A 22,452-nucleotide genomic window follows, 5' to 3' on the forward strand; every position below is an offset into this window, starting at 1 on the left:
ACCCAACATGCTACTGTAGGCCTACAGGCCAGCACCCAACATGCTACTGTAGGCCTACAGGCCAGCACCCAACATGCTACTGTAGGCCTACAGGCCAGCACCCAACAGCTTACAATATGTGGGGGTCCAGCCTGGTCAGCCATAGTGGTGGTGGCTGTGTCCTCCCCGTCCCCACCCCGACGCCCGCCCGCAGACCACCACAGTCTGATTGACTCACCGTGACCTGAGGAGGGCGGGACGAGGAGCGCGGGGGCCTGCTGGAGGCCGTGGAGGGAGGCGCCGCCGCTGGCAGACACCAACAGAGGGTTCACGCCGGCCATCTTGGTCGCCGGACGTGACGTCATCACCGCCATCATAACAACAGCGACCATCACTATAAACTTCACTCTCCACCAGTCCTTACATATTCACTATTCTTCACCTTCATATAGGCCACAAAATGTGTTTAAATATCAGACATATATATATATATATATATATATATATATATATATATATATATATATATATATATATATATATATATATATATATATATATATATATATATACATGCATGTACTGCATAATTGTTTAATTATGCAGTACATGCATAATTAAACAATTATAATAATTTTATTAAAATTTATCATCGGTTATTTTAATATAATGCACGACGAACCACAGAATACCACCTCCTGTAAAGGATAAGAAGAAAACTAGATAAAAATATCCTATTCAGTAAATTTATAAATAGTTATTCTAATTCAAATATATTTTGTACATTACCATCAAATAATTAAAATCAATTCTCTGAAGGAGCGAACTCACATATGAATTACATTACTAATCCCTGTAAGAACCATCAGCTGATTGTCATATTAACTATAATAATATAAAAATATATAAAAAATATATGAATATAAAAATATCCTAAATTTGATTAAAGCTCAAACGTTTCGTAAATTAAATTATGGGATTTATTATCTAATAATATCGGAATGAAAATACCAACTCAGCAGGGAAAAGGAGAAAGTTTTTTTTCCGAGCAGCGAAATATATATATATGGAGGACAAGGTGACAGTACATGGAGGACAAGGTGACAGTATATGGAGGACAAGGTGACAGTACATGGAGGACAAGGTGACAGTACATGAAGGACAAGGTGACAGGTGACAGTATATGGAGGACAAGGTGACAGTACATGTTGGACAAGGTGACAGTACATGAAGGACAAGGTGACAGTATATGGAGGACAAGGTGACAGTACATGGAGGACAAGGTGACAGTACATGAAGGACAAGGTGACAGGTGACAGTATATGGAGGACAAGGTGACAGTACATGTTGGACAAGGTGACAGTACATGAAGGACAAGGTGACAGTACATGGAGGACAAGGTGACAGTACATGGAGGACAAGGTGACAGGTGACAGTACATGAAGGACAAGGTGACAGTACATGGAGGACAAGGTGACAGTACATGGAGGACAAGGTGACAGTGCATGCAGGACAAGGTGACAGTACATGGAGGACAAGGTGACAGTGCATGCAGGACAAGGTGACAGTACATGGAGGACAAGGTGACAGTACATGAAGGACAAGGTGATAGTACATGGAGGACAAGGTGACAGTACATGGAGGACAAGGTGACAGTACATGGAGGACAAAGTGACAGTACATGAAGGACAAGGTGACAGTACATGGAGGACAAGGTGACAGGTGACAGTACATGTAGGACAAGGTGACAGTACATGTAGGACAAGGTGACAGGTGACAGTACATGGAGGACAAGGTGACAGTACATGGAGGACAAGGTGCCAGTACATGTAGGACAAGGTGACAGTACATGAAGGAAAAGGTGACAGTACATGGAGGACAAGGTGACAGGTGACAGTACATGTAGGACAAGGTGACAGTACATGTAGGACAAGGTGACAGTACATGTAGGACAAGGTGACAGTACATGTAGGACAAGGTGACAGTACATGCAGGACAAGGTGACAGGTGACAGTACATGTAGGACAAGGTGACAGTACATGTAGGACAAGGTGACAGTACATGTAGGGCAAGGTGACAGTACATGTAGGACAAGGTGACAGTACATGTAGGACAAGGTGACAGGTGACAGTACATGTAGAACAAGGTGACAGTACATGTAGGACAAGGTGACAGTACATGGAGGACAAGGTGACAGTACATGGAGGACAAGGTGACAGTACATGGAGGACAAGGTGACAGTACATGGAGGACAAGGTGACAGTACCTGGAGGACAAGGTGACAGTACATGGAGGACAAGGTGACAGTACATGGAGGACAAGGTGACAGTACATGGAGGTCAAGGTGACAGGTGACAGTACATGAAGGACAAGGTGACAGTACATGGAGGACAAGGTGACAGTACATGGAGGACAAGGTGACAGTGCATGGAGGACAAGGTGACAGTACATGGAGGACAAGGTGACAGTACATGGAGGAAAAGGTGACAGTACATGGAGGACAAGGTGACAGGTGACAGTACATGAAGGACAAGGTGACAGTACATGGAGGACAAGGTGACAGTACATGGAGGACAAGGTGACAGTACATGGAGGACAAGGTGACAGTACATGGAGGACAAGGTGACAGTACATGGAGGACAAGGTGACAGTACATGGAGGACAAGGTGACAGTACATGGAGGTCAAGGTGACAGGTGACAGTATATGAAGGACAAAGTGACAGTACATGGAGGACAAGGTGACAGTACATGGAGGACAAGGTGACAGTACATGGAGGACAAGGTGACTACATGGAGGACAAGGTGACAGTACATGGAGGACAAGGTGACAGTACATGGAGGACAAGGTGACAGTACATGGAGGACAAGGTGACAGTACATGGAGGACAAGGTGACAGGTGACAGTACATGAAGGACAAGGTGACAGTACACGGAGGACAAGGTGACAGTACATGAAGGACAAGGTGACAGTACATGGAGGACAAGGTGACAGTACATGTAGGACAAGGTAACAGTACATGGAGGACAAGGTGACAGTACATGGAGGACAAGGTGACAGTACATGGAGGACAAGGTGACAGTACATGGAGGACAAGGTGACAGTACATGGAGGACAAGGTGACAGTACATGTAGGACAAGGTAACAGTACATGCACGACAAGGTGACAGGTGACAGTATATGAAGGACAAGGTGACAGTACATGGAGGACAAGGTGACAGTACATGGAGGACAAGGTGACAGTACATGGAGGACAAGGTGACAGTACATGGAGGACAAGGTGACAGGTGACAGTACATGAAGGACAAGGTGACAGTACATGTAGGACAAGGTGACAGTACATGGAGGACAAGGTGACAGTACATGGAGGACAAGGTGACAGTACATGGAGGACACGGTGACAGTACATGGAGGACAAGGTGACAGTACATGTAGGACAAGGTAACAGTACATGCAGGACAAGGTGACAGGTGACAGTATATGAAGGACAAGGTGACAGTACATGGAGGACAAGGTGACAGTACATGGAGGACAAGATGACAGTACATGGAGGACAAGGTGACAGGTGACAGTACATGAAGGACAAGGTGACAGTACATGGAGGACAAGGTGACAGTACATGGAGGACAAGGTGACAGTATATGGAGGACAAGGTGACAGGTGACAGTACATGAAGGACAAGGTGACAGTACATGGAGGACAAGGTGACAGTACATGGAGGACAAGGTGACAGTACATGGAGGACAAGGTGACAGGTGACAGTACATGTAGGACAAGGTAACAGTACATGGAGGACAAGGTGACAGTACATGGAGGACAAGGTGACAGTACATGTAGGACAAGGTGACAGTACATGGAGGACAAGGTGACAGTACATGGAGGACAAGGTGACAGTACATAGAGGACAAGGTGACAGTACATGGAGGACAAGGTGACAGTACATGGAGGACAAGGTGACAGTACATGGAGGACAAGGTGACAGTACATGGAGGACAAGGTGACAGTACATGGAGGACAAGGTGACAGTACATGGAGGACAAGGTGACAGTACATGGAGGACAAGGTGACAGTACATGGAGGTCAAGGTGACAGTACATGAAGGACAAGGTGACAGTACATGGAGGACAAGGTGACAGTACATGGAGGACAAGGTGACAGTGCATGGAGGACAAGGTGACAGTACATGGAGGACAAGGTGACAGTACATGGAGGTCAAGGTGACAGGTGACAGTATATGAAGGACAAGGTGACAGTACATGGAGGACAAGGTGACAGTACATGGAGGACAAGGTGACAGTACATGGAGGACAAGGTGACTACATGGAGGACAAGGTGACAGTACATGGAGGACAAGGTGACAGTACATGGAGGACAAGGTGACTACATGGAGGACAAGGTGACAGTACATGGAGGACAAGGTGACAGTACATGGAGGACAAGGTGACAGTACATGGAGGACAAGGTGACAGTACATGGAGGACAAGGTAACAGGTGACAGTACATGAAGGACAAGGTGACAGTACACGGAGGACAAGGTGACAGTACATGAAGGACAAGGTGACAGTACATGGAGGACAAGGTGACAGTACATGTAGGACAAGGTAACAGTACATGGAGGACAAGGTGACAGTACATGGAGGACAAGGTGACAGTACATGGAGGACAAGGTGACAGTTCATGGAGGACAAGGTGACAGTACATGGAGGACAAGGTGACAGTACATGTAGGACAAGGTAACAGTACATGCACGACAAGGTGACAGGTGACAGTATATGAAGGACAAGGTGACAGTACATGGAGGACAAGGTGACAGTACATGGAGGACAAGGTGACAGTACATGGAGGACAAGGTGACAGTACATGGAGGACAAGGTGACAGGTGACAGTACATGAAGGACAAGGTGACAGTATATGTAGGACAAGGTGACAGTACATGGAGGACAAGGTGACAGTACATGGAGGACAAGGTGACAGTACATGGAGGACACGGTGACAGTACATGGAGGACAAGGTGACAGTACATGTAGGACAAGGTAACAGTACATGCAGGACAAGGTGACAGGTGACAGTATATGAAGGACAAGGTGACAGTACATGGAGGACAAGGTGACAGTACATGGAGGACAAGATGACAGTACATGGAGGACAAGGTGACAGGTGACAGTACATGAAGGACAAGGTGACAGTACATGGAGGACAAGGTGACAGTACATGGAGGACAAGGTGACAGTATATGGAGGACAAGGTGACAGGTGACAGTACATGAAGGACAAGGTGACAGTACATGGAGGACAAGGTGACAGTACATGGAGGACAAGGTGACAGTACATGGAGGACAAGGTGACAGGTGACAGTACATGTAGGACAAGGTAACAGTACATGGAGGACAAGGTGACAGTACATGGAGGACAAGGTGACAGTACATGTAGGACAAGGTGACAGTACATGGAGGACAAGGTGACAGTACATGGAGGACAAGGTGACAGTACATAGAGGACAAGGTGACAGTACATGGAGGACAAGGTGACAGTACATGGAGGACAAGGTGACAGTACATGGAGGACAAGGTGACAGTACATGGAGGACAAGGTGACAGTACATGGAGGTCAAGGTGACAGTACATGAAGGACAAGGTGACAGTACATGGAGGACAAGGTGACAGTACATGGAGGACAAGGTGACAGTGCATGGAGGACAAGGTGACAGTACATGGAGGACAAGGTGACAGTACATGGAGGACAAGGTGACAGTACATGGAGGACAAGGTGACAGGTGACAGTACATGAAGGACAAGGTGACAGTACATGGAGGACAAGGTGACAGTACATGGAGGACAAGGTGACAGTACATGGAGGACAAGGTGACAGTACATGGAGGACAAGGTGACAGGTGACAGTACATGAAGGACAAGGTGACAGTACATGGAGGACAAGGTGACAGTACATGGAGGACAAGGTGACAGTACATGGAGGACAAGGTGACTACATGGAGGACAAGGTGACAGTACATGGAGGACAAGGTGACAGTACATGGAGGACAAGGTGACAGGTGACAGTACATGAAGGACAAGGTGACAGTACATGGAGGACAAGGTGACAGTACATGGAGGACAAGGTGACAGTACATGGAGGACAAGGTGACAGGTGACAGTACATGTAGGACAAGGTAACAGTACATGGAGGACAAGGTGACAGTACATGGAGGACAAGGTGACAGTACATGTAGGACAAGGTGACAGTACATGGAGGACAAGGTGACAGTACATGGAGGACAAGGTGACAGTACATGGAGGACAAGGTGACAGTACATGGAGGACAAGGTGACAGTACATGGAGGACAAGGTGACAGGTGACAGTACATGAAGGACAAGGTGACAGTACATGTAGGACAAGGTGACAGTACATGGAGGACAAGGTGACAGTACATGGAGGACAAGGTGACAGTACATGGAGGACAAGGTGACAGTACATGGAGGACATGGTGACAGGTGACAGTACATGTAGGACAAGGTGACAATACATGGAGGACAAGGTGACAATACATGTAGGACAAGGTGACAGTACATGTAGGATAAGGTGACAGTACATGTAGGACAAGGTGACAGGTGACAGTACATGTAGGACAAGGTGACAGTACATGTAGGACAAGGTGACAGTACATGGAGGACAAGGTGACAGGTGACAGTACATGTAGGACAAGGTGACAGTACATGTAGGACAAGGTGACAGTACATGGAGGACAAGGTGACAGGTGACAGTACATGTAGGACAAGGTGACAGTACATGTAGGACAAGGTGACAGGTGACAGTACATGTAGGACAAGGTGACAGTACATGTAGGACAAGGTGACAGGTGACAGTACATGTAGGACAAGGTGACAGTACATGTAGGACAAGGTGACAGTACATGTAAGACAAGGTGACAGTACATGTAGGACAAGGTGACAGGTGACAGTACATGTAGGACAAGGTGACAGTACATGTAGGACAAGGTGACAGGTGACAGTACATGTAGGATAAGGTGACAGTACATGTAGGACAAGGTGACAGGTGACAATACATGTAGGACAAGGTGACAGTACATGTAGGACAAGGTGACAGGTGACAGTACATGTAGGACAAGGTGACAGTACATGTAGTACAAGGTGACAGGTGACAGTACATGTAGGATAAGGTGACAGTACATGTAGGACAAGGTGACAGGTGACAGTACATGTAGGATAAGGTGACAGTACATGTAGGACAAGGTGACAGGTGACAGTACATGTAGGATAAGGTGACAGTACATGTAGGACAAGGTGACAGGTGACAGTACATGTAGGATAAGGTGACAGTACATGTAGGACAAGGTGACAGGAGACAGTACATGTAGGATAAGGTGACAGTACATGTAGGACAAGGTGACAGGTGACAGTACATGTAGGACAAGGTGACAGTACATGTAGGACAAGGTGACAGGTGACAGTACATGTAGGATAAGGTGACAGTACATGTAGGACAAGGTGACAGTACATGTAGGACAAGGTGACAGTATATGTAGTACAAGGTGACAGGTGACAGTACATGTAGGACAAGGTGACAGTACATGTAGGACAAGGTGACAGTACATGTAGGACAAGGTGACAGTACATGTAGGACAAGGTGACAGTACATGTAGGACAAGGTGACAGTACATGGTAGGACAAGGTGACAGTACATGTAGGACAAGGTGACAGTACATGGTAGGACAAAGACAAGGTGAATGTGTCCAAGATGAACATGACGCCACCCAAAAGGTGGCACGGGCATGAATAGCCCGTAAGTGGTGGCCCTTTTGAGCCATTACCAGTATCAAGAGCTGATACTGGAGATCTGTGGAGGCGCGACTGCACCCTGCGTGACGGGAGATGTCTCCCGTCTACTCAACACATTAAGGAACCACCGTGGGAAAATAATTAGTGTTAATAAACAGGGAAACGCAAATTAATGACATCGAAATAGGGAAAGAGATAGGGAACAGTGATCACAAAGAAATCAGATTTAGTATAGAATGGAATAGAAGAAAAGAAAAAAAACGTAGAAGAAAATTCAGTTAAAGTGCCAGATTTTCGAAAAGTTGATTTTAATAGCCTGCAAATTTTTTTGGGTGATATAGACTGGAAAGTCTTGGGCATGGGGGGTGGGTCGGTCTTGGGGAGAGACTTGAACCCGGCGATGGGTGATGTAAAAAGGGATTTCGTTGTGGATTCAAAATATGACTAATTTAAAAATATTATAGGCAAAGCACAGGAACATAGTATACCATACAAATTGAATAGATCGAATACTAATGACCCGAAATGGATAACAAAGGATCTGAAGAACCTTATAGGTAGAAAGAGCGTGGTACTAAAGGATAAAGAATGGGAAGTCAGTTTAGAACAAGAATGCATCCAACTGGTTAGAAATGATAAAAAAGAGATAAGGAAAGCAAAAAGAAACTATGAAGCTTGCGTTGCAGGCCAAGCAAAGACAAATCCTAAAGTTTTTTTTTCAATTATATCAAACAAAGATTAGGGGAAGGATAGGTCCATTAAGAACTGGGACAGGTCAGATAACGGATTACGAGGATGAAATGAGTAATATTTTTAATAAATATTTTATCTTTGTATCTACTAAAGAGGAACTTAACATTATGTCTTCAGCCGAACAGGTCTATGTGGGTGGGGAAGAGGACAAATTGACTAGTTTAGCAGTTACCAGGGATGATGTTATTAACCAATTTCTGACCAGGGGGAGAAAGATACTGGCAGTATGGGGCGTTAAAGTTTATTGAAGATTAAATTCTGCAGAACATGTAAATGTATAAAGTTCAAATATAAAGTAAGTAATTATATAAAGTTTATATTAAACACGGTTTATATTATAGGCTTATAACAAAGTTGATATTAACAAACTTAATATTGAACATGTAAATATATAAAGTTTCAAAATATATAATTTAAGGACTATATAACGTTTATATTAAAATATATAAAGTAAATATATAAAGTAAGAATTAACAGTAACAATTCCAAGTCCGAGGACTAGATTTAACTTAAAAGGTACACCCGTAGTAAGTATGAGACCTTAGCCTATAGTGACATGGAAACTAATTCTGCAGAAACCTAAAGGTTAACTGGTACTAGAATTAAGGCCGAGTGCAAATGTGTAGTAATTATATAACACTAGGATATAACAGGCAGGACACAAAGAATAACTAATAAGTGAGAGACCACATAACACGTAATGTACCCGGCCAAGGGCCGTAAAAGACCTAATGGATAAGGAGAAGGGGGTGTGACTACAAGTAGGGCTTACTAGCACCTAGACTGGGCAAAGTATTAGCTGCGGACAGCGGGACACTTGGGGACCGGCGCTGCACCCCCCTTCCCACATGCAGTGGGGAGACAATCGGGACAACTGTGCAAAGCATGACGGGGGTACAAAAGCAGCCGCTTGCAAAGGGGGGGAGGGTGGGGTTTTGCGAGGGCAGCGGCGAGGGCAGGCGGAGTGAGGCAGAGCCCCAGTGTGCGCCCGTATTTATACGACGGCCCCAAACTGCCCGCGCAACGCCGCGGGACGCGCTGCGCAATTGTTTCTTTCTCCCCCGCCAGAAAAATCCCCGCTTGCGATCAAGCAGTGACCATTTTCTGACCAGGGGGAGAAAGATACTGGCAGTATGGGGCGTTAAAGTTTATTGAAGATTAAATTCTGCAGAACATGTAAATGTATAAAGTTCAAATATAAAGTAAGTAATTATATAAAGTTTATATTAAACACGGTTTATATTATAGGCTTATAACAAAGTTGATATTAACAAACTTAATATTGAACATGTAAATATATAAAGTTTCAAAATATATAATTTAAGGACTATATAACGTTTATATTAAAATATATAAAGTAAATATATAAAGTAAGAATTAACAGTAACAATTCCAAGTCCGAGGACTAGATTTAACTTAAAAGGTACACCCGTAGTAAGTATGAGACCTTAGCCTATAGTGACATGGAAACTAATTCTGCAGAAACCTAAAGGTTAACTGGTACTAGAATTAAGGCCGAGTGCAAATGTGTAGTAATTATATAACACTAGGATATAACAGGCAGGACACAAAGAATAACTAATAAGTGAGAGACCACATAACACGTAATGTACCCGGCCAAGGGCCGTAAAAGACCTAATGGATAAGGAGAAGGGGGTGTGACTACAAGTAGGGCTTACTAGCACCTAGACTGGGCAAAGTATTAGCTGCGGACAGCGGGACACTTGGGGACCGGCGCTGCACCCCCCTTCCCACATGCAGTGGGGAGACAATCGGGACAACTGTGCAAAGCATGACGGGGGTACAAAAGCAGCCGCTTGCAAAGCGGGGGAGGGTGGGGTTTTGCGAGGGCAGCGGCGAGGGCAGGCGGAGTGAGGCAGAGCCCCAGTGTGCGCCCGTATTTATACGACGGCCCCAAACTGCCCGCGCAACGCCGCGGGACGCGCTGCGCAATTGTTTCTTTCTCCCCCGCCAGAAAAATCCCCGCTTGCGATCAAGCAGTGACCATTTTCTGACCAGGGGGAGAAAGATACTGGCAGTATGGGGCGTTAAAGTTTATTGAAGATTAAATTCTGCAGAACATGTAAATGTATAAAGTTCAAATATAAAGTAAGTAATTATATAAAGTTTATATTAAACACGGTTTATATTATAGGCTTATAACAAAGTTGATATTAACAAACTTAATATTGAACATGTAAATATATAAAGTTTCAAAATATATAATTTAAGGACTATATAACGTTTATATTAAAATATATAAAGTAAATATATAAAGTAAGAATTAACAGTAACAATTCCAAGTCCGAGGACTAGATTTAACTTAAAAGGTACACCCGTAGTAAGTATGAGACCTTAGCCTATAGTGACATGGAAACTAATTCTGCAGAAACCTAAAGGTTAACTGGTACTAGAATTAAGGCCGAGTGCAAATGTGTAGTAATTATATAACACTAGGATATAACAGGCAGGACACAAAGAATAACTAATAAGTGAGAGACCACATAACACGTAATGTACCCGGCCAAGGGCCGTAAAAGACCTAATGGATAAGGAGAAGGGGGTGTGACTACAAGTAGGGCTTACTAGCACCTAGACTGGGCAAAGTATTAGCTGCGGACAGCGGGACACTTGGGGACCGGCGCTGCACCCCCACCGCAGGCCAGCGGCCGGACCCCCCCCCCCGAAGGGCGAGTGCCAGCTGGCCGCGTGAGGCACTCAATGTAGCAGAGCAACAACGTCCCGCCTGACGTAGGATGTGAGCACTACTCTTCCGCCTGCCGTCTGCCATTATTTCTGATGTGGCGAGCCCGTCCCGAGACAGCTGGGTGCGGAGCGTAGTCATCTGAGTCAAGCCTAGCGCCGAGAGGGCAGCGCGTAGGATCCTGGAGAAAACTCGCCTGGTGACAGGCGCGCTTGTAGGATCTGTGCTTGTAGGATCCGAAGAGTGTTGATTCCTGACCATGTAAGCGATACCTGGTCCAGTCGGAGCGTGCGTCGATTTTTTGTCGCGTAGCTCACCTCCCCCTAGCTGAAAGATATAAGGCAGTAAGGGTGGGCAGAAGCGGCGTGCAGTGTTATCGTGACAGGCAAGAGCACAGACGAGAGGGAAACCCTAGCTGAATCAATACGGAGACGAAAAAACGGGGGAGGGAGCCCGGCAGCAGGAATTAAGAGAAACCTTAATTAACAATCCTGGATGAATAAAGAGCATCCGAATAATTATACTGTAGCAATGAAGGGGGGCTAACAATTCTAAGAATCTTCCAGCAAACGGAAGGGGGAAGTACCTTTGCTAAGAGCAAAGGTGGGAGAAAACCAGTAGGAGAACAGCAAGGAAGCACAAAGCAACTATAACAGGGTAAGACGAAACACTTTAAATCTTGAATATAAACAATATATACCAAGAACGGGTATAACAACTAAGCAACATATACATAAACAATAAAATGGAATAAGAACCAATTCTTAAAGCCAAATCTATAACATGCTTGTGTCCTAAGCGGATGTAGAATGTGAGCGGGGAACATTACCCTTGGTCTCTATCCCATCTCTGCCTCCAGACGGGTGATTGGGCTGGATAGAAGCCAAGGAGTCTGCCTTAAGTGGCCGCTGAGTGTAGTCTTGTGTTGTCAATGAGCGTCTGCGAGCCGCAGCTAGTACGCCGTGAACTTCGGCAACATCTTTAGAACAGGAGCAAAGTGAAATCGACGGCAGGGAGCTGCCATTCAGTAACTGTAATAAGGATAATAATAAGCATACAATGTCGTAAATAATCGTACAATGAAGAATACAATGTAATATCGTAAATAACCGATGACGGCAAGTGCCGCAGAATGGAAGAAATTAAGAAAGCAACGCCAAACCATAATAGCAATTTATATTTTAATAAAATAATACTGGAATGACAGTGACGGTACGGAATAATATTAATACTGCCATATAGCCCAGCAAATAAAGAGAAGATAATAGTATTAACGTAGGCCCTGGGCGGCTGCATCCCGGCACCGCTGCGTGCGTTGATGGTGATCAGAGAAATATCCGGCTCGCGTTCTCTTCCTCGCCGCAGTAGGGTGTGGAAGGGGGGGGGGGGTTCCGGCTTGTCGTGGCTGCGAATAAAGGGAACAGAAGAAGCCGGCATTGAGCGCCAAGCGGGCAGAGCGCAGTGGAAGGAATAGCGGTTGGAGGCAAGGGCCCCTAACCTAATGATAGACTAGGTAAAAATAAATGGAATACTATTACGTAGTAGGAAACAACAATGGCGAAGGAACAAGAAGAGTAAAATAGCCCAGAAGGCCGGATGGCCAAAGAACGTTAGCGACCATATGGCCAACAGCATGCTGGCTGCGCTGGCCAACCACAAGCTGGCCGACGTCATGCTAACTGACTGGCTTGAGCTTGCCGAAACGAAGGCCGAATGGCCAGTTTTTTGCATGACACCGTGCACGAGGCCATGCTAAACTTCTCGGTAGCATCCAAATGTACCTTAATGTACTGACGATACGATGAAGAATGGGTGGTCAAATATAATGCACAATAATCAGAATATATAATGAGGGAAACGAGTGTAATAGGACGAAATAACCGGAGGAAAAAAAAATTGTGGGGGGGGGGGGGCCCCACCCGAATGCACTGCAACTAGCGTACCTTAGCTGAAAATAACTTAAAGGCAGAGAGGCAAAGCAATAGAATAATACAAATCCTAATTGATAGTCCCTTAATAACAAATTGAACGTGAAACTTAAACAAAGAGTAAATTGCGGGAGAAAAATTTTTCCGTAATAAATACAAATCAAATTGCGAGTCCAACAATAACAAAATTAACAGACACGCAGACGTAGGAGGAACCGATAAGCCGCGGCTCGCGCACCGCTAGCCATACCTAAACATACCTAGACAGGAAGGGGAGAAGCATAAAGGTAGCCCAGCAAAAGACTAGTAATTAGTAATTCTGCAAATAGCACATCCTGGCCGACTTAATAATTTACTTAGTAACTCTGCAAATAGCACATCCTGGCTGACTTTACTTAATAATTTACTTAGGAACTCTGCGAATAGCACATCCTGGCTGACTTTACTTAATAATTTACTTAGTAACTCTGCAAATAGCACATCCTGGCTGACTTTACTTAATAATTTAATTAGTAACTCTGCAAATAGCACATCCTGGCTGACTTTACGTAATGACGTAAGGCAAGGAGAATGCACAAACATACTGAACACAGCAACGCAAAATTAAACATGCGACATGAGCAAAGCATCAACTGTCGGAGTAAATTAAGGTAGGCTGTATGGGAAAAGGAATCCGTGGTAATCTGAAAGCAGGAGGCATGTTAGTGCTGAAATGTAGAACGTAATTAAGAGGAAGGGCAAGGCATGTCGCGAGATGTCTGCCAGTACAAAATAAGAAAACCTTCCATATAAGCGTATAAAATCTTAATTTACATTGTCTTAGGAAGGCAAAGAACGGGATATCATTAAATATACGACGTTCCCGACGACGCTTCGACGCCGCCATCTGCTGGAGTGTACCGTGCCCCAGGCAACGTGGGGGCCACCCCCCTGTCCAGGTCACCTGAATAGGGCAAGGCATGGCACGTGAAGTCTGCAGGTACAAAATAAGGGTATACAATCGGCGTGCATATATAACCATTTTTACATTAAGAGAACGGAGGGAAAGCATAACAAATATAACCTGATTGATAAGTAACGTGAATAAACTGCAAGAGCCAAGCGTAAATACTGTAACCACTGAGGAAACTAAACTGCAAAGCTAAGCATAAACTACTGTAACTACCGATGAAACTAGGCAAAAAATGCAGGGCCAGGAGACGTGAAGCTAAAATAAGGGCCCGCGAATACTGCAAATAGCACATCCTGTCTGACTTTACTTAATAATTCTTAGGAACTCTGCAAATAGCACATCCTGGCTGACTTTACTTAATAATTTACTTAGTAACTCTGCAACTAGCACTGCCTGTCTGACTTTACTTAATAAATTACTTGGTAACTCTGCAAATAGCACATCCTGGCTGTCTTTACTTGATGACGTAAGGCAGGGTAAAAGTGGGCAAGCATACTGGACACAGCAACGCAAAAATAAACATGCGACATGAGCAACGCATCAACTGTCGGAGTAAATTAAGGAGGCTGATTGGGAAAGAAAGTCCGAGGTAACCTGAAACAGGAGGCATGTTAGCGCCGAGATGTAGAACATGATTATGAATAGGGCAAGGCATGGCACGTGGTATCTGCAAGTACAAAATAAGGGTATACAATCGGCGTGGATATATAGCCATATTACATTAAGGGAACGGAGGAGATGCATAACATAAATATAACCAAATAAGCGACGTGAATAACTGCAAGAGCCAAACGAAAGTACTGTAACTGAGGAAACTAGGCATACTGTGCTAATATAACATAATTACAATTAATACAATTATAACAAATAATTATAAATTGCAAAACAAAGTATGCTCAAAATAAAGCTGGACTATAATTCGTTAGAGAAACGGGATTAACACTTGTAAGTTTCCACAGTCGGTGGCTGTGGAAACGTTCCGGGCTACACCGGCAGATGAAACGTCTGGATAAACCAGCGGGCTGGGGGGGGGGGGCCCACTGTGACTTCCGGGCTACCAGGCGGACAACACGTCTGGATAAACCAGCGGCCTGAAAGACCACATATTTATATGGCCAATGTAAATAAGATACCTGAATAACATCGCCAGCTTAACTCACCACAGGAAGAACGTCGGCTGGACATGAACCCCCGAGCGCAGACAGCGAAGACGGCAGCGGCTATGACAACCTTCGTGGCTACATTGGGCAGACAAAACGTCTGGAGAAACCAGCGGCCTGGGGGGCCGCAGTAGATTCCGGGCTACACTGGCAGACAACACGTCTGGATAAACCCGCGGCCAGAAAGGCCGTGTATTTATATGACCAATATAAATATAGTACCTGTAGAACATCGTCGGCTTAACTCATCGCAGGAAGGACGTCGGCTTAACTCATCGCAGGAAGGACGTCGGCTTAACTCATCGCAGGAAGGACGTCGGCTTAACTCATCGCAGGAAGGACGTCGGCTTAACTCATCGCAGGAAGGACGTCGGCTTAACTCATCGCAGGAAGGACGTCGGCTTAACTCATCGCAGGAAGGACGTCGGCTTAACTCATCGCAGGAAGGACGTCGGCTTAACTCATCGCAGGAAGGACGTCGGCTTAACTCATCGCAGGAAGGACGTCGGCTTAACTCATCGCAGGAAGGACGTCGGCTTAACTCATTGCAGGAAGGACGTCGGCTTAACTCATCGCAGGAAGGACGTCGGCTTAACTCATCGCAGGAAGGACGTCGGCTTAACTCATCGCAGGAAGGACGTCGGCTGGGGAGCAGCCCCTGAACGCAGTCAGCTAAGACGGCAGCGGCTGTCAACCTTCCTGGCTACGTTGGGCAGACTAAACGTCTGAATAAACCAGCGGCCTGGGAAGCAGCAGTATCTTCCGGGCTACACTGAGCAGACTATACGTCTGATAACCAGCGGCCTGGGAGGCCGCAGTATATTCCGGGCTACACCGAGCAGACAATACGTCTGATAACCAGCGTCCTGGGAGGCCACACATGTCTGGATAAGCCAGCAGCCGGGAGGCTGCAGATTCTTCTGGGCTACACCGGGCAGACAAAACGACTGTAAAAACGTTTACTGGTACTGGTAAACGAAACTGGTACTGTCTAGCGTCAGTACTTAATAACTTTGACAAAGTCAAGGAAACAAGTATAAAGGTAAAACAGTAAGTAAAATGACATGCACTTAGGCAATGCATAATTAGTAATAAATTGCTGATGGAACTAATCAATACGAGTCCGAGATAAACTTAAAGGGAGAGGCATGAGGCCCGAAGACAGCATCTAGGACATCCTAGCTGACTTTACTTAAAGGTGAAGCATAAGTTAAACAATTGTAAACCAGTAAAGTAAAACATGCAGCCAGGGCAATGTAAAATGCAGGACATTTGCTGAGGAAACTAAACATAAATGCAGGGCCAGAAGAAACTTAAAGCAAGAGGCAAGGGCCCGATCCCGACAACTATCACATCCTAGCTGACTTTACATAATAACTTAAAGGCAAAGCAGAGGTTAAACAAACGAATGTAAAACCAGCAAAGAAACTAGCAGCTTGACACTGCATAAAATTCATTAATAAATTAAGGAAACTTATGGAAAACAAGTCCATAAAACTTAAAGCTAGAGGCCGGAGGCCTGTGACACAGCAGCTAGCATAACCTAGCTGACTTTACACAATAACTTAAAGGCAATAGCAAAAGTTAAACAAACAAATGTAAAACCAGCTAAAGAAAACATGCAGCTTGACACTGCATAAAATTCACTAATAAAGGAAAGTTATGGAAAAACAAGTCCATGAAACAAAGCTAGGAGCCAGAGGCCTGAGACACTGCAGCTAGCCTAACCTAGCCGACTTTACCTAATAACTTATAGGCAAGCAAAGTTACACAAACCTAAGTGTAAAACCTGCAAAAGAAAACATGCAGCTTGACACTGCATTAAATTCAATAATAAATTAAGGAAACTTATGGAAAACACAAGTCCAAGAAAATTTAAAGCTAGAGGCCGGAGGCCTGAGACACAGCAGCTAGCATAACCTAGCTGACTTTACCTAATAACTTATAGGCAAAGACCAAAAGTTAAAACAACCTAAAGTAAAACCTGCTAAAGAAACACGCAGCTTGACACTGGAAACACGCAGCTTAACACTGCATAAATTTCAGTAGTAAATTAAGGAAACTTGTGGGAAAACAAGTCCACGAAAACAAAGCTAGGGGCCAGAGGCCTGTGACACAGCAGCTTGCCTAACCTAGCTAACTTTACCTACTAACTTAAAGGCAATGACCAGAAGTTAAAACAAACCTAAATTTAAATCCAGCTAAAGAAACATGCAGCTTAACACTGCATAAATTTCAGTAGTAAATTAAGGAAACTTGTGGGAAAACAGGCCATGAAAACAAAGCTAGGGGCCAGAGGCCTGTGACACAGCAGCTAGCCTAACCTAGCTGACTTTCCCTAATAACTTAAAGGCAATAAGCTAAAGTTAAATAAACTAAATTTACAATCTGCAAAAGAAACAGGGAGCTTGACACTGCAATAAATTCGTTAATAAGTTAAGGAAACCTATGGAAAAACTAGTCCATTAAACTTAAAGCTGGTGGCCAGAGGCCTGTGACTCGGCAGCTAGCCTAACCTAGCTGACTTTACCTAATAACTTATAGGCAAATAGCAAAAGTTAAAACAGACCTGAATGAAAAGCCTGCAAAAGAAACATGCAGCTTGCCACCATTAAATTCATTAATAAATTAAGGAACTTATGAAAATACAAATCCATGAAAATTAAAGCTAGGGGCGAAAGCAAAGGTAAAATTACAGTAAATACTGTAGCGTGAGGAAACACACCCTGACTAACAGTCAGACTGTAAGGAAGGACATATAAAGAACGTAAATAATAAATAACGGCATAACAGAAGTCGCCCCAACAGCATACCTCACGTCGACTGGGTGGGGAGCTTAAGGACAGGGCTGAGCAGATGGGGAAGGAGAGGGTAGGGGTGGACAGGCCTCCTCCCGAGTGTGGTTCAAATAACAGCCACCTACTGGAGAAAACCCAGTGCCCCATAACACCGAGGGTCACCTTCCCCTCTAGGACCACTGCACCTGCATTTGGTCACCAACGCTGAACCAACAGGCGTGCTTCAGGGCGCGCGCGCCAACAAAGAGACAAACACTGGTCTGACGCGCCAACACAAACACTGGTCCCGCGCGCCAACAAAACACAAAAACTACCTTAAATGTTGAGAAGGGCAGGACGCCCCTAACGGGTCGCTCCGAGTCGTTGTCGCGAGGAACTGTTGTAGGGTCCATGCTGTGAGAACAGTTGAGCGGGCTAAACTTCTGTGTTTACGACTCGCTGAGCAGCAGTGAGTTTTGCGAGGGCAGCGGCGAGGGCAGGCGGAGTGAGGCAGAGCCCCAGTGTGCGCCCGTATTTATACGACGGCCCCAAACTGCCCGCGCAACGCCGCGGGACGCGCTGCGCAATTGTTTCTTTCTCCCCCGCCAGAAAAATCCCCGCTTGCGATCAAGCAGTGACCATATAGTGAACCTCAATCCAAACAAATTCGCAGGGCCCGACGAAGTGTTTGCCAGGGTGCTTAAGGAATGCAAAGAAGAGCTTTCCGAGCCATTGTCAACCATATTTAATAAATGATTGGCACTCTACCTGACTCTAATAATTTATGGCACTCTACCTTGCTCTAGAGTCGTGGACGGTTGCTAATGTGGTACCAATTTTCAAGAAAGGAGATAGATCACTTGCGTCAAACTATCGGCCAATTAGCCTAACGTCTATTGTGGGAAAGTTACTTGAAAGTTAATTGTAAATACCACTCGTCTTCATCTTAAAAAGCATATAATAATAATTGATTCCCAACATGGGTTTACAAATGGCCGTTCATGTTTAACAAACTTGCTATCATTTTGTTCCAGCATAGTTGAGGCAGTTGATAGTGGTAAGGTTTGTGATGTTGTGTACCTTAACTTTAGCAAAGCTTTTGATACAGTGTCACATGAAAGATGATTAAAAAGATAGAGGCTCATGGTATTGAGGGTGCTATATTAAGTGGGATTAGGGCATGGCTATACCAAAGGAAACAAAGAGTTTGTATAAATGAAGTTACGTCAGAGTGGGAAAATGTTGTAAGTAGAGTGCCTCAAGGCTCTGTCCTGGGACCTCTGTTATTCATAATATATATAAATGATTTAGATTCAGGTTTGAGCAGCAATATTTGCAAATTTGCCGATGATTCAAAAATCGGGAGGGAAATAAACACGGAAAAAGACTCGATGTCACTTCAAGATGCTCTAAATAGTGTTTTGAAAAAGAAAAAAAAATGGCAGATACAGTTTAATGCTGACAAATGTATGGTTGTGCGGCTAGGTAATGATGATAAAGTTACAGGATACGAGCTAGATGGTGTTGAGATTGTGATGGTGTTGAGATTGTGAAGTCGGATTGTAAAAGGGATCTGGGAATTATGATTAGAAAGAATTTTAAACCAAAAATCAATGCATTAATGTTTGTAATAAGGCAAATAGGACACTGGGATGTATTAATCGAAGCGTTTAAGACACCTGGTGTTGTTCTTCAGCTATATCTTGCTTCAGTTAGGCCCCATTTAGATTATGCAACTCAGTTTTGGTCGCCGCATAGAAAAGACTGCAAATGCTCGCTCACCACACAGTATACAGCACCCCTAATTTAGCACAGGTAGTACACGCACAAGGGGACACAAGTAGAAAATTAGTATTCAGATGGACCACAGAGATATAAAGAATTTTCTCCGTCAGAGTAGTTAACAAATGGAATGAACTAGACAGTAATGTGATGGAGGCAGACTCCACACACAGTTTAAAATGGAGATATGATAGTTCAATATGCTCAGGAACCTGTAAACCAGTTGACTGACAGTTGAGAGGCGGGAGTAAAAAACTTTTTTTTTTTTGCAGGGAAATTCCTGTGCGGGCCCTAAGCCTCTGGCTGGCCCACTAAGTGTTGCTTGTTTCTGTTTTACTTGGGCGGAGTATGAGTATTTATGACTCGTATGGTCGCTTCAGTAAGATTTTGTCTCATGTGTTTAACAACAACTTCTGCTCTGTTGAATCTAAGTTGAAATCTTAAAAAAATGGGTTTGTAACTGTGCACTGTGTTAGATAATGTTCCAGTGATCTATTGTGGTTGTAACTGTGCACTGTGTTAGAAGGACCAATGAGCCGAAGTTCACCCCCCCCCCCCGCAAGCACAACTAGTGAGTACACCCAGCAACCGGATACACCTGAGACTGACTAACCATCTGATACACTTGCATCAACTCAACCATCTGATACACTTGCATCAACCCAACCATCTGATACACTTGCATCAACTCAACCATCTGATACACTTGCATCAACTCAACCATCTGATACACTTGCATCAACCCAACCATCTGATACACTTGCATCAACTCAACCATCTGATACACTTGCATCAACCCAACCATCTGATACACTTGCATCAACTCAACCATCTTCCAATGTGTAACTATCCTATTACGACCCAATGATCACATTCACTCGGAACATCTACCAGCTCCGGGCTACTCGTGCCCGTGCCACCTCTTGGGCGGCTCAGTCTTCACCAATCAATCAACAGTTATGGCGACTGGGTAATGGATAAGTGCTTCAATATTCTTCCCTTTGACTCCTATGGATTCCTTGTATTGCTCCAATATCAGTTATATAGTAGACTTTGTTATGTAGGCGATCTCTACCAAGTATATCAAATATAGTTTTATAGTGCCCAAAAGGGCATCCAAAATATTTTGTTTCGTCTATAAGCTATTCGCAATTGCAACGGCGAGGGAAAAAGATGTTACTCTGAAAATTAGGCAATATCTTAATATTTAAACGTTTTATGGTAAAATTTATTGAATTTTAAAATTGTAACAACTTTTATTAAATATTTCAATATTCATTTAAGTAATAATAATAATAGCATTACAAATTTATTTTGTTTTAATTACACTATAAATAATCACTGATTTTCTCAGAAAAGCGGTGAAATTCTGCGAAGAAGAAAATGCATTACCATGAGTCGGAGACTAACCAACTATGTAGCGCGCGCATCGAGTGGGGTACTTAAATGCACGCCGCGGACACAGCGCCCACCAGTTACACTACAAAACGCTGGTGTTGTGTTTTCCACACATCAGCATTAAGGTATAACCTTCACACACACTGCGCCTATCATAATGGAGCATCACCATTGAGCGCCAAGTGCTCACGAAATTCTTCACATAATCTGCACTTGTCTCGAAGAAGGTGAAAGCTCATAAGTCTCCAGAGTGTGGGAAGAGCTTCAGTCAGCTTGGAGGTATGAAGACTCACATGGTGCATTCGGGTGACAAACCTCACGAGTGTCCTGAGTGTGGGAGGAGATTCAGTCAGCGTGGAAATATAAAGACTCACATGTTAGTGCATTCGGGGGAGAATCCTTATAAGTGATGACCAGACCACACACTAGAAATTGAAGAGACGACGACGTTTCGGTCCGTCCTTATTTATTTATTTATTTATATATATATACAAGAAGGTACATTGGGTTTGTGAGAATACATTGGATAGTACAGTATTTATACTCTTGTAAAGCCACTAGTACGCGCAGCGTTTCGGGCAGGTCCTTAATCTAACAGATAATTTTAAGTAGGTAATTTCTATCAGAATTCATAAATGATAAAGATACATTGCAAGAGAGAAATGAGATGAGAAAGCTTAGTAAGTATATTAAAGCACATTGTTATATTAAAGCTCTGATTGATTACATTGACAGCTTGATTAGTAATTTAAACAAGATTAATAGACACCATACAACAGATTGACAGCACATATAATACAGTAATGATCACAATGGTAAAGATGTTCAGATTGGGTACATAAAGATTGGGAGACTGGGTAGCAATAGATACAGATAAACAAGATTAATAAACACCATACAGCAGATTGGCAGCACATTTATTTATTTATTTATTTATTTATTTATGCATATACAAGAATGTACATAAGGAATGTGAGGATACAATTATGGTAATTACAGTCTTGTAAAGCCACTAGCACGCGCAGCGTTTCGGGCAGGTCCTTAATCTAAGAAAATTTTAAGGAGGTAAATACTTGCAAAATTTATAGACAAAAAAATGATAACAGATTACATGGAATGAAAAAAAAAAGATGAGAGAAAATTATAGGTACAGTATATTAAAGCACATAGGTAGCTATGATTGATTGCAATGACAGCTTAAAATGGTAGTTGACAAAAATTGGTAGTC

General features: G+C 43.9%; 1 protein-coding gene across 4 annotated transcripts in view; it reads right to left on the reverse strand.

The window, feature by feature from the left end:
* LOC123764198 (SEC23-interacting protein) overlaps positions 1-372 on the reverse strand; it is a 78,106-nt gene extending 77,734 nt beyond the window's left edge. For 3 of the 4 annotated variants that reach the window (XR_011231028.1, XM_045751745.2, XM_045751737.2), the window contains exon 1: positions 218-372. Coding sequence is in view for 2 of the 4 variants with exons in the window: in XM_045751745.2 (XP_045607701.2) it covers positions 218-371 (154 nt within the window). In the remaining 2 variants the exon portion in view is untranslated. Of the gene's footprint in view, positions 1-113 lie in introns of all 4 variants that reach the window. The other variant, XM_069338933.1, reaches the window with a different exon arrangement.
* Between the last annotated feature and the right edge of the window lie 22,080 nt (positions 373-22,452).

The sequence above is a fragment of the Procambarus clarkii genome, chromosome 5 (genome assembly GCF_040958095.1).
Source record: "Procambarus clarkii isolate CNS0578487 chromosome 5, FALCON_Pclarkii_2.0, whole genome shotgun sequence".
In the NCBI taxonomy this organism is placed as follows: Eukaryota; Metazoa; Arthropoda; class Malacostraca; order Decapoda; family Cambaridae; genus Procambarus; species Procambarus clarkii.